This window comes from Phascolarctos cinereus, unplaced genomic scaffold (genome assembly GCF_003287225.1).
Source record: "Phascolarctos cinereus isolate Bilbo 61053 unplaced genomic scaffold, phaCin_HiC Scaffold_2;HRSCAF=192, whole genome shotgun sequence".
Classification (NCBI taxonomy): Eukaryota; Metazoa; Chordata; class Mammalia; order Diprotodontia; family Phascolarctidae; genus Phascolarctos; species Phascolarctos cinereus.
In genome coordinates, this window is record NW_027555625.1 from 232,865,754 (window position 1) to 232,878,519 (window position 12,766).

General features: G+C 45.5%; 1 protein-coding gene across 1 annotated transcript in view; it reads right to left on the bottom strand.

Moving 5' to 3' along the window:
* The window catches only part of RIPOR3 (RIPOR family member 3), a 121,262-nt gene that overhangs the window by 29,578 nt on the left and 78,918 nt on the right, over positions 1-12,766 (bottom strand). The window contains 10 exon segments of the mRNA XM_020984206.2: positions 726-871; positions 2,092-2,217; positions 3,763-3,806; positions 4,661-4,724; positions 6,684-6,833; positions 8,208-8,261; positions 8,435-8,458; positions 11,193-11,271; positions 11,417-11,480; positions 11,483-11,562. Coding sequence (XP_020839865.1) covers positions 726-871; positions 2,092-2,217; positions 3,763-3,806; positions 4,661-4,724; positions 6,684-6,833; positions 8,208-8,261; positions 8,435-8,458; positions 11,193-11,271; positions 11,417-11,480; positions 11,483-11,562 — 831 coding nt within the window.

Below are 12,766 nucleotides of genomic sequence, written 5' to 3' on the forward strand. Positions count from 1 at the left end.
AAAAATCTTCTCTCTCCACAGAAGGAAAGGGTAGTAAAGATTGAGCAGAAAATTAACAAAAAGATACCAAAAAAAAAAAAAAAGACACCAGAATGTCTTTTTTGTGTTGTTTTTAAAGTATACTGGGTCAGGTGTAGCCTGACCTTTGCCCTTACATATGAGTTGTAAATAAGTGGTTAAAACTTTAGGGGCAGGAGGGAAGGGAGAATAAAAGAGATTTTTCATCCTTTCATTCTATCCTTTGTATCCCATTTCTGCAAATTCTTGCCCCTGCCCAGAGTGGAACCATCCCACAGTCTTTTGACTGGAGCAGAAGAGGTTGGGGCTAGTTGGCCAAGGCTGGAATCCCATGCTGTTCTGCCCAAAGCAAAGCAGGCTGGAGGCTGGGGGAGGGAGGGTGTGCCACCCACCCACCCATCCCCATCAATAGAGCCATTCACATCAGGTGTCCCTCCCCAGAGTAAATGGCAGATAGTGCTGCTATGTGTTACAGGGCCACAGGGGGGAGCCACTAAACCCATCAGAGCACAGGGCTGAAAGCTTCCAGAATCCTTTTGAGGCTGGTACCTTGGGGTCCAAGCAAGGCCACACAGGAAGACTTTAGTTCAGGGAGTCCATTCTGTGGACAGACAGAGGCCTTCAGGTTCTTGCTTGGGGGCCAATGAGCCCTTTAAGGACCCTTTTGTGGGGATGATGGGGTACTGGGTGGGAAAAGCCATACTCACTTCCAGGTAACTTCCAGCTGTAGCTTAATGGTCCCCAGTTCTGTGATGTCCACAACGATGGTCTGGGGTCGAGTGGTAAAGAAGTCCTCCAGTTCACAGGTCACTGTACCAACCAGCAGGGTGGACAACCCTCGAAGCTCCATGACCTGCAGGGGACATCACCAGCCCTAGGCCCTCGGCACCCTCCCAGAAATGGCTGGGACTCAGCAGCCGATCCAGGCCCCACATGTGAGAGGGAAGGAAGGGGGACCTGGAACCAGCCCTTGGGCGGCCTCCTCCCAGCCACATGCCCACAAATCCAAGTCTTTCACTCCTATACCTCACTCGCTACACATAAGCATCAGGAAGAGATTCAACAGTATTCAAACAGTGTTCTTAAAGCATCTGTAAGCTAATACATTGGGGGCGGGGGAGAGAACATACTAAATAACTCCAACAAAAGGGAGAATGTGAGAGGTGCAAAGGAGAGACCCAAAGGAAAATAAAAGAGAATTCCAACTTGCTGAAGAAGGAAAGATATCAGGGAAGACTTCCTGGAGGAGTTGACAGCCAACTCAGGCCCTGTAGAAAGGAAAGACTTCCAAAGGAAAACAGGAACAGAGTAGCCCAAGGCATGTAGAACCTACAAAAGCAATTAGTAGGAGATAAGAAAAGCAAGGTTAGAATCAAATCAGGAGAAGGCCCCAAACTGGCATTTATGCCAATTTGGAGCAGTTAATGGAATTGTAAGGAAAGTGTTTTGCCAAACTTCAAACATTGCGTAAATGTAATTTATTATTAGACCATGTGGAGCCACTGAGGATTTGGTTTTTTTTTTAAGTGGAAATAACATGGCCAGAGCAGTACATAGAGAAGATTGCTCATCAGGAAGTCATGAAGGCAAGTAGAGAAGAAAAAGACTGAAGACAAGAAAAGCAATTTGAGGAGGTTCTGGAGTCAAATCCTCCCCTTTTACAGATGACAAAACTGAGATGCAGAGAGATTAAGTGATTCACACGGAGTCACAACAGCCAGTAAATGTCCAAATTATAAGAATATAGAAAAGGAGATAAAGGGCTTGTGCCAGAAGAGTAGCAGCCGGGCCATGCGAGAAGCACTGGACCTTGGCACCCGAGTAGATGTATTCATTCCCTCTCTTTCCAAAGACAGTTCAGACCACGGTCCATGAGAGCTCTGGAAGCTGTGTCTTTGGCTACTTGTGCTGTACTAAAGGCCAAGGGCTCTCCTGACAGATAGGTGTGGGAGCCATAGGAAAAAAGAGAAGCAAAGATGCTGGGAAACAGAGGCCTCATCTGTGAATTCATAAGGCAGACAACCAGGTGACTCTCCAGCTCGAGGGGACCTCCTCCCTCACCATCAGCCTTACCTTGATTTCAAAATGCTCATGGAGGGTGGGGATGAACACCTTCTCTTCCTCATCCCAGGTCTGGCTGTCATCAGTCTCAATCTTCCCTTTAAGCTTCCACCTCTGGCGACCCAGGCGGATGAATACCTGAGAGAGAAGCAGAGAGAGAGAAAGAAAAAGAGAGAGAGAGAGAGAGAGAGAGAGAGAGAGAGAGAGAGAGAGAGAGAGAGAGAGAGAGAGAGAGAGAGAGAGAGAGAGAGAGAGAGAGAGCGCCAGCCATGTCAGCACCCTTTCTGATTTGTTCTTGGAAGTGGTTAAAGAGCTCCAAGCTAGAAATAACCTCCCAGAACTGATGCAGAATAAAGTGGACAGAGCCAGGAGAACAATTTATATGACAACATTGTAAATACAAACAACTTTTAAAGCCTTTAGAATTCTGAGAAATGAAATACCAACCATGACTCCAGAGGACCATTGATGACGTATGCTCCCCAGCTTCTAACCTAGAGGTGACGGACTCAAGGAGCAGAATGAGACATACATTTTCATATGTGGCCAATGGGCAAATTTGTTTTGCTTAACTCTGCATATTTGCTGGTTTTTGTTTTGTTTTGTTTTTGCTAGGCAATGGGGTTAAGTGACTTGCCCAGGGTCACACAGCCAGTAAGTATCAAGTGTCTGAGGCTCAATTTGAACTCAGGTCCTCCTGACTCCAGGGCTGGGGCTCTACCCACTATGACACCTAGCTGCCCCATACTCTGCATATTTGTTACAAGAGTTTTATTTTTCTTTTTTTCTTCTGAATTAGGAAGAATGAGAGAGAAAGAAAATAAATATTTATTCATTGAGAAAAAGGGGAAATCGAGTATGCTGAAAAGTTCCAGGTGCCACTTTTTTTTTAAACTTTTTTGCTTGTTTGTTTGTTTTCAGTTTTTTGTTTTTGTTTTTGTTTTTGATGAGGCAATCAGGGTTAAGTGACTTGCTTAGGGTCACACAGCTAGTAAGTGTCATGTGTCTGAGGCCGGATTTGAACTCCGGTCCTCCTGACTTCAAGGCCTTTGCTCTATCGACAGCACCACCTAGCTGCCCCAGGTGCCATTTCTTAGGAATGACATGGGATGGACAAAAACCCATAAAGCTGGGCACAACCAAGATTGGAAAAAAAGGAGACTAGGGAGGAACATAACCATCCTCAAGTACTTGAAGGGCAGTCCCTTGGAAGAAGAATTCTGTGTTGCCCCAGAAGGCAGAACTGGAAATGATGAGTTGAAACTGCAGAGGCAGAGTTCAGATGGACGAAGAGAGGCTGACAATGCCGATGATCCCAAAGCAGGACCAGCTGCTTCAGGAGCTTGTCAGTCCCTCATTGCTGAAGGTCTTTACGATGACCAATCATTGGGAGCATCATCAAGGGAAGTCCTGCCCAGGTGTGAGTTGGGCCGGGCGACCTCTGAGGTCCCATGACTCCCACCAGCGTTTCTGCCAGTGTCTGCTGAAGTCTAAAAAGAAGCACCAGAGGTGGGGTTGGTCATTCCCCCTTCTTGTAACAAGCTGCTCTCCTCAAGACTCAGCATCGACAAAATGAACAAGTAGGAAAACATCCACATGGTCAAATGACTCCTTAGGTGGAGGAGGATAGTCTTTGCATTAGTCACCTAAGCAGACAGGTTACTTACTCTGTCCTCTACCTACCTCATATTGGTCTCCTGGACATAGTCGTGCATACCCCACCAGCCCTGGAAGACAAATATTGAAGTATAAACCCCCTTCCTCAAGTGGGTTTTCTCCTATCATCCCTTCTCCCACTCCTTCTAGACACTAACTAGCAGTAAGACCTTAGGTAAGTCACCCCTCTCTGGGACTCAGTTTCTTCATTTAGAAAAGGTCCCTGAGAGCCAAAGGTTGGGGGGCAGGGACTGAGAAATGGCCAGCAAAACAGTCCCAGGTACTAGAGGAATAGCCAATTTTAAGAACTTGCCCAACATATTATTATAAACAAGGACAAATCAAAAACAGCTCATGTTTTTCAACCCAGCCTTATGGAGTAGAGTGGAAGGTCAACCAGGTTAGCCCAGAGATCCAACTCACAGGACTCCCAAGAGAATCATAGTCAAAAAAGAAAAAAGACAGCCTCTTCTCCCAATTAGCCCAGGCAAAGCTTCCATAGACACCAAAACAAAGATAGAAGGTAAACACAGGAAGCCCAAGAGGGAAGGAAATGAGCAACTTGCTGAAAGGTCCCCAGGTAAGTCAACTGCAGTCTGGTATGAACTCTCCACTGTGCTATGCTGGCTCTTTTGTGGAGCCTGGAGCCCAGGCACACATCCACTTGGAGTAAGTAGATGGTGTCATGGTAGGCAAACTCCCATCAAGGCAAACTAATAGAATCCCCAGGACAGGACTTTTGGATGGTTGCTAGGCACTCAGGCCTTGTAGTTTCTCCCCCCCCCATCCCAGAAGTTTCCCCTCCTGGTCACCCAACTACCCCATGGTGAGCCTGACTCAGTATAGCCAATGAAGAACATCTAATAGTGGGGTGGGGAGTATAAACTTCTACTTAAGCCTATCCTGAAGAACAGCATCTAGTTACCTTTCATCTTGACGTGAAATTCCCCCAGGTGTACTTCCAGGGCCCCTTCAATCAAGCACATGTCCTGTAAAGCCCCACAAGGCACCAGGTCATCAGGCTGCCCATCTCTCACAATCGCCATCACCACCCCAAGGCTCAGAAACAACACACCCATCCCCATCCCACCCCAACACCCATCTGGGAAATGATTGGAAATTCCTAGGACATTATCACACTAGAAATATTACAGGCATCCACCACTGCCTCCACTCTCCTTCTGGTTAAGTCCAGGACCATGAGAACACTAGGAAGGGCTGAATTCTAAGAAGTGAAATGAAATTTTTTTTTCTTTCTTTAAAAAAAAAATCTTCTCCATTTGCTCACAGGTATGCCCAGATGTAGCAAGTTATGTGGAGAGAAGACCCCAAGGCACTATAAGAAGACTGAAGGAAAAGAAGAAAAGGGAATAAGCATTTTGTTTTTAAGGCAATTGGGTTTAAGTGACTTGCCCAGGGTCACACAGCTAGTATCAAGTGTTTGGTCTGAGGCCGGATTTGAACTCAGGTCCTCCTGACTTCAGGTCCGGTGCTCTATCCACTGCGCCACCTAGCTGCCCCCAGGGAATAAGCATTTATATAGTACCTACTACATGGCGGGCACTGGGCTAAGCACTTTACAACTATCACGTCATTTAGTCCTCCCAACAATCCTGGGAGGTAGATGCAATCGCTATTTTTATCTTTACGGTTGAGGAAACTCATCCAAAGGTCAAGTTACTTGCCCAGAGTCACACAGCTAGTAAATGCCTATGGCTGGATTTGAACTAGGATCTTCCTGATTCCAGGCCCAGTGTTCTACCCATTGTGCCACCAGTTGCCTCTGAGAGTTGAGTCAGTACAAATTAAACATGAAAGAAGTTTCTACACAAAGAACCTCCTGGAGTACTTGCCATGCCCCAAACAGACCTAGTATTCTCCTGTCCTGTATATCTTGGTTTCTAGATTCCCTATGCGTAGAATACACTACACTTCCTTACCTCCCTTTCTTACCTACTGCTATCCTTCCTGTCCTTCAACACCTAGCCCAGATGCCACCTCCTCCATGATGCCTTCTCTGATTGCCCAACCTGGGAGTAGCCTCGGTCTTACTGTCCCTACTAGAACTAATGAGAAGAAAGGGAAAAAGATATAATATAGAAACCCCATTAGGTATGGCAAGGTGGAACATGAGGGAGACAGAAAGAACCAGGGAGTGATGGAATGCTATTGTGCTATAAGGAATAATGAGCAGGATGGTTTCAGGAAAACCTAGGAAGACTTACATGAACTGATGCAAAGTGAAGTGAGCAGAACCAAGAGAACATTGTATACATTAACAGCACTATTGTAAGGATGATGAACTGTGAAAGACTCAACTACTCTGATCAAGACAATTCCAAAGGACCAATGAATGATGAAAATGCTATCTGCCTCTAGAGAGAGAACTGATGAACCTCTGAAGGTAAAATGAAGCCTATTTTTTAAACTTTTTTTTGCTTGTGTTTTCTTTTGCAAGGAAAGAAGGAAAGAAAAAAGTTCTATGAAAATTTGGGAGTAGAAGAGATTATTTTGACAACCAAAGATTGGGGGCACATGAAGAGGAAAAAAAAAAGATATCCCCTCACCTTCAACATCCCCGATGCCTACCACACGGCACTTAATATTTGTTGAATGACTCAGTGGGCTTTCCCCACAGACTGGTGCAAACTGTTCAAGGCCTGATTCTAGAGCCATAAATGTTGCCCGTGTAAAAGAATTCAAGTCAGGGAATTAGTGTGTGGTGGATTTGGTGGTTGGGGGGAGGTGCAGTTTCACTTGACACTGTAAGGACACATGAGCTCAAATCAGTTCATTTCACTGAAACAACAACTCCGTGGGCAGTTTGTCTATCAACTTCCTGATTTCCATTTTTCTGGACACTAGAGGTCGATCCCTTTTTATTGTAAGCTTGGAGAGGGGCCTCCTGAAGACAGCAGGCTTCCTCCCTCTCTTCCTCTATCTCCTACCTCAGTGCACTCCTGGAGGTTTCGGTATAGCTCCACCAAGCTCTCCCGGGAAGCCTTCGTCAAGGGAGACAGAGCAAAGGCCTGCTGCATGTTGGAGGCACCATCTCGTAGCCGGCACTGGATACAGTAACCTTCATAGAGCTCCTCCACCTAGGAGGATGGACAGAGATATACAGGATTCCCCCTCCCCTTTCCCCAAGTTTCTTGTCTTTGGGAGTCTAGATCAGAAGCTGGGAACAGGCATCTTTGCCATCAGCATAGAGAGAGGTTGATGTCCAGGAAATATGTAACTGCCTGTGTGAAGGGTACTTAGTATAGGAGTCAAGACACCTAGGCTCCACTGACCAGCTCTGGGACCTGGAGAAAGTCATGGATTTAAAAGGTGGGGGAGGGAAGAGGAGGGAAGAGGAGGGAAGAGGAAGGACTTGGGGCTCAAACCTAGACCCTCTGACTTTAAATAAGATGTTCTCTCTACTAGATCATGGCATCACTTTACTTTTCCCAAGTCTCAGTTTCTTTATCTGTCAAATGGAGAGTCTCTGACCTGCCTACTTTGCATAGATGAGAGATCAACTAAAATACTGAATGGGAAACCAGTTAGAAAATGTGAAGCACAAAATGTGAGGGACTGTTCTTATTACCAAGATCTACCCAGGCCAAGAAGTTTGCTTTATAACTCAAGTGAGTTCCTACACCAGACCTTCAGACAGGAACATAGAAGCCATAAGAGTTCTTTCAACATCTAGAACACGGCTGTAGAGCAGGTTACCATTTTAGAAACTAAAAACATTCTCATTAGAGACCTTTCTCCATATGCAGGAGGGTGGAGGTTTGAGGCAAGTTCTCTTCCAGGCTCCCAATTCCCTGCCTTAGCCCACATAACACACACACAGCTAGAAATCATAGCTCCCTCCAGTTTTTCAGCAAAGCAGGCTTGACTACTCCCAGAGAGACAGCCAAGGTGGAAAGACTTCAACGGGCTTGTCTCCAGTTCATTCCCCAAGTCCTTGCCAGAATCCACATGTTCTTTCAACACTCCCAGGCAGGGGAGGCATGTTGGTGTCTCAGAGAGCCGCACTCTCCTTGCTGGGCAATTCATGCTTACCACCCTGTCTCCATCGAGGTCCCTCCCTCCAGTACCAAACAAAGCCACTCTCAGGCTATCACACTAAGCAGACAGCATCTGGCAACCAGGCTACCTAGAAGCCTCAAGTATCCCCACCTGGCTCCACAGGCATGCTATATAGGAACTCATTCGCAGAAAGCAAGCAGCCTGGTGATGAGCACATCTGGCTAGCCAACTCCAAAATGCTTCTCTAAGAAGAGGGGACACCTGCATGATCAAAGTCCTGGGCTTTGGGAGGTAGAGTAGGCCCAGATCATCTGGGCAATGTTGAACCAACCATCTTCCCCAGGGAAATCAATAGGAGCTGCCCTTAAGTCACTGCCATCACTATAGATCTGGAAAGACCTAGGGCTGCCTCCCCACTCACCCAATCTCCCCAAGGGACAGCCCAGCCTGACCTTGCTGATGTGGAATTCCATCTTCCGAATATGCCTTTCCACGGAGCGAGTTTGCTTTCAAGGAGGAGAAAAAAAAATAACCTCAATTGTGTTTTGCCAGCAATCTGTGGCTTCTACCCTAATTCCTCACAATCCCAGTTCTACACACACACACACAATGACTTGCTCCATCCCCTCCCCTTCCCCACTCTACTTTCCTTAGGCAGACAAGAAACAGTTACACTTACCTTATCTAAGTCATAGTAGAATGCCTGTAAGAGAGAAGACCTCTCACTATAAAGCATGCTACCCAGGGCTTGATCAGACAGGGGCTTATTTTCAGAATACATGGAAGCAGGGACCTAGATCCTCCAAGACACCTTGTCTTCAGTACTACTTCATGGGGAGCCATCTGCAGTCATCCTGATCTATATCTTGCCACTGGACCCAGATGGCTCCAAAGGAGAAAGTGAGACTGGTGACTTTGCACAGCCCTCCCTCACTTAAATCCAATTCACTTGCAAGTCACAGCATCACCTTCATGATGTCATGGTACTCTTCAAGAACCAAGGACAAAAAATCAACTATTTCATGATCTTGCTGGTTTCAGGATGAAATTTTTTTTTGTAGTATGCCCTTTGAGGGCCCCCCAACATCTAATTCTACAAAATACAGTCAGGGTGGGCAGAGAATAGAGTTCCTCTGTGTTCAAGTGTCTATTTTTATTGATGTACAACAGAGGCTGAAGAGGCCAGGGAAGACGGGGGAAATAAAGTCAGAGCACTAGGACTGAAGTAAGGAAGCTCCACCAGAAATCAAGATTAAACATCTCTGAAACATTGATGTCAGTGAGAAAGATGGACAAGACTCACAGCAACTTGTCAGGAGCACATGCATCATGCAAAGTGGGAGGAGGAGTTTGACATCCAAGTAAGAACCCCAGATTAGGAGCTGGGACACTCAGGTGCCATTCTTCCACTAATTTATGGTGTGATATTGAAAGGGTCAATTCTCTTAGCCTGTTTCCTCATCTGTAAAACAAGGATGATTCCTGCCTGCACAGGGTTGTTGTGATGCTTAAAATTCTAGCCCCAAAGAAGAAGGCAGGGTGGTTTGATACTAGAACACTAATGGTCAGGAGACTGGTTGCATAGCTGAGGGCAAATAAGCCACTTACCTTCTCTGACACTCACTTTCTTCGCTCAACCATAAAACTGAGATAATACTCAGAAGACTTAGCTGCCTTGCAAGGTTGTCCTGGGGTTTAAATGAGTGTGTATGTAAAATGTTTGGCAAGCTTCAAGGTGCTATATAAATGTCAGCTAAATAGTCATGTATGTGTGACAACGATCGTGAAGGTGCTTTGGACAGGATTTTATAGTTTACAAATGTTCAGGGATTGTTACTGTTAGAAGTGATATTACTGTATGCTATAATCCAGGTTAAGCCTCAGAACTAGAGGAGGAGCTGGGTATAGAGAAGTTTGCCAGTTCCTCATATAACCCTCTGTAGGCCTGGCTCTGATTGCCTTGTCTTCTATAGGGAAGGCGGGTGGTGGTGGTGGTGTCAGGGACTCTATGGTATTGATTTCTCTTCCCACTGAGCTAACCAGGGGAGGAAGCCTGATTTAATAGTCTGGTTCACAAATGTGTTCCCAGCTGAACTGTAAAGTCTGCCTGGTTTTTAAGATCCCATGGGGAAGGGGAAAGTTTCCCCCTACCCACCCAAGGTCAGAAGTAGAAGAGAAATCAATCAACATTTATTAAGGGCCTACTATGTGCCAGGCACTGTGCTAAGCACTAAAGAGGCAGAAAGACCATTCTTGCCCTCAAGGAGCTTACAATCTAATGAAGGAGACAACAGAAACAAGTCTATACCAAAAAAAAAACACAAATAGGGTACCCAGAAAATAATTAACAGAGGGAAGGCACTTAGAGACTAGCCAGCTCAACCTCCTTATTTTACAAGGCTGGGCAACAGAGGTCTAGTAAGTCAAGTAACTTGGCCAATGACACAGGTAACAATGAACAGAACAAGGATTCGAATCTAAGCCATGGGACCATCGATTTAGAGCTGGAAGAGGATGTCAGAAGTCATCTAGTGCAATTCCTTCATTTTTACAGATTTTATTGGAAATCAAGTTGGCCCAGGGAAGTCAAGTGACTTACCAAAGGTCAAAGAGGTAGGAGGCAGGATTTGAACCCAGGTCCTCTGAATCCAGAATCAGTGCTTTCTTTCCCCTTTACTATATTGCCTTTTGATTTCCAATCCAGCGGCTCTTCAAAAACACACATCGGTTTCTTTGTAATCCATAATATTGGTGTTGTAACACAACTTCTGATTCGGTAGTTTTGATTTTTTTTGGCTTTCCTAGACTTGTTTCTGGGAAGAATATTGAGGAAACTGGCTCCCTTGTGGGCTCTGCCTCCTCCATCTTCCTGGAATGCCACTGGAAGAACTCTAAAATCACCAGAGGTCTTGTCTATTTAATGCCTAACAGAACCTAGCCATTATCATGTTCTCAGCCAAGGCTCGGCCCAGGTGGAAGAAAAGAGAAGCCAGGAAGCGCAGGGGGCCTAAAGGAAGCTAGAGTATTAGATTTTCTCTGTCCCTTCTCCTATGAGATCGAACTATCACAGTTTCCCTAGTGTTTATAATGATAGCAGCCAATATTTATTTAGCACTTATAAAGTATTCAAAAGTGCTTTACACATGGTATCTCATTTGATCTTCACAACTCTGACTGAGGTGCTATTGTTATCCTAATTTTACAGATGAAAAAACTGAGGCTGAGAGAAGTCAATGACTTGCTGAGGGTCAGGAGGGTCCTCGAATATCTGTGGCAGGATTCAAACTCGGGTCTTCCTGACTCCAAGCCCAGCATCTGGCTGCCTAATACTAGCTAACATCTATGGTAGCACTTTAAGGTTTACAAAGAATTTTGCCTATTTTAGCTCATTTTGAGCCTTACAACCACCATTCCTTAGCCACCCAAAGACCTCTTACCAGCCTGGAGTTTCTTCTCGTGTCTTTGTGACGGCCAGATAAGTAATCCAGCTCAGCCTTCTGAGCACAGAGGTATTCCCTGAAAGGAGGGAACACAGAAGAGGAACAAGGTTTAATCCACAAAATGAGATGGTCAGAAAGAATTTTAATTAGTGACAACACGTGGAAAAACAGTCACCCTCCCCCTCACTCCTCATCACCCCCTCCCACTCCCACAGTCTTACTTAAGGCCTTTTTTCAAAGCTTCAAATATCCTCTTCACTTGCTGAGGCTTGGGGTCCAGGCATGGTGTCCCTTACGCCATGTGGCATACACCTTGGAGGATTTCATGGGCATTTTTGATCTCATCGAGTTTCTGTTGAGAGACTTCCTATAGGAGGAAAGGACACCACCCACCACAGAATGGTCAATGCTCACATCACTCCACCAGGCTCTCCTCGACTACGTGCTTCCGGGGAGCCCAGGGGTGCAGTGGGAAGAAGCCCGGATATGGAGTTAGCCGGCTGGCTCGCCACCAGTGCCATAGGGATCCTCACTTCCAGGTCTCAGAGCACTTTGGCACACATCATGTTCAAATGAGATAATAGACTCTGTGAGGTAGAGGTTATCCCTAATTTACAGACGAGAAAACAAGTTCAGAAAACAAGTTATTTGTCACAGGATAAGATTTCGAGCAGGAAGAGCCCATAGAGATCATCTGATCTAAATATGTCATTTTATGGAAGAGGAAACTGAAGCTCAGACAGTTTGAATGAATAGCAAAGCCAGCATTCAAATCCAGATCTGCTGGTTCCAAATCCAATACTCTGAAATGTTCTAGGACCCTGCCTTTCTTTGTTGTTGTTTAGTCATTTTTTCAGTTGTGTCCAACTCTTCATGATCCTATTCAGGGTTTGTTTTTTTTTTTTTTGGCAAAGATACTAAAGTGGTTTGCCATTTCTTTCTCCAGCCCATTTTACAGATGAGGAAACTGAGGCAAACAGGATTAAGTGACTTACCTAGGGTCACACAGCTAGCAAGTATCTCAGGCTAGATTTGAACTTGGGTCTCCTGACTCCGGGCCCAGCACTCTATCCCCTCCACTGATTAGATGCCCTGTACATCTACAGACTTACTCAATAAAACACATCACCCAGGCAGGGATAGACAAAAGAAGCCCTAACCAACAAGCAAAGAAATAATTTCTCAAGCCCCTCACATATTCCTAGGCCTGTGCTGGGCGCCTGTTCACAAAGATAAGTAAAACATTGTCTCTGCCTTCAAGGGGCTCACAGTCTAGTACAGAGAAAAAAAGACACACAGAAGTAATTACCAAAGGAGACAGGGTAGAAGATAAGGTGGTATCAATGAAAAAGGCAAAGAAAGATAGAGAAAGAGAAAGAGGTAGGTTAATGCCCCTTAGAAAGGCTTCCTAGAGGAAGTGAGGCTGAGATGAACCTCAAAGGATGGGGAACACACACACACACACACACACACACACACACACACACACACACACGAAAATGGTGTTCCCAGTGTGAAGTCTCGCTTCTTGAAGCAGATGGTTGTGAAAATTTTTGAATGATGGAGGGGAT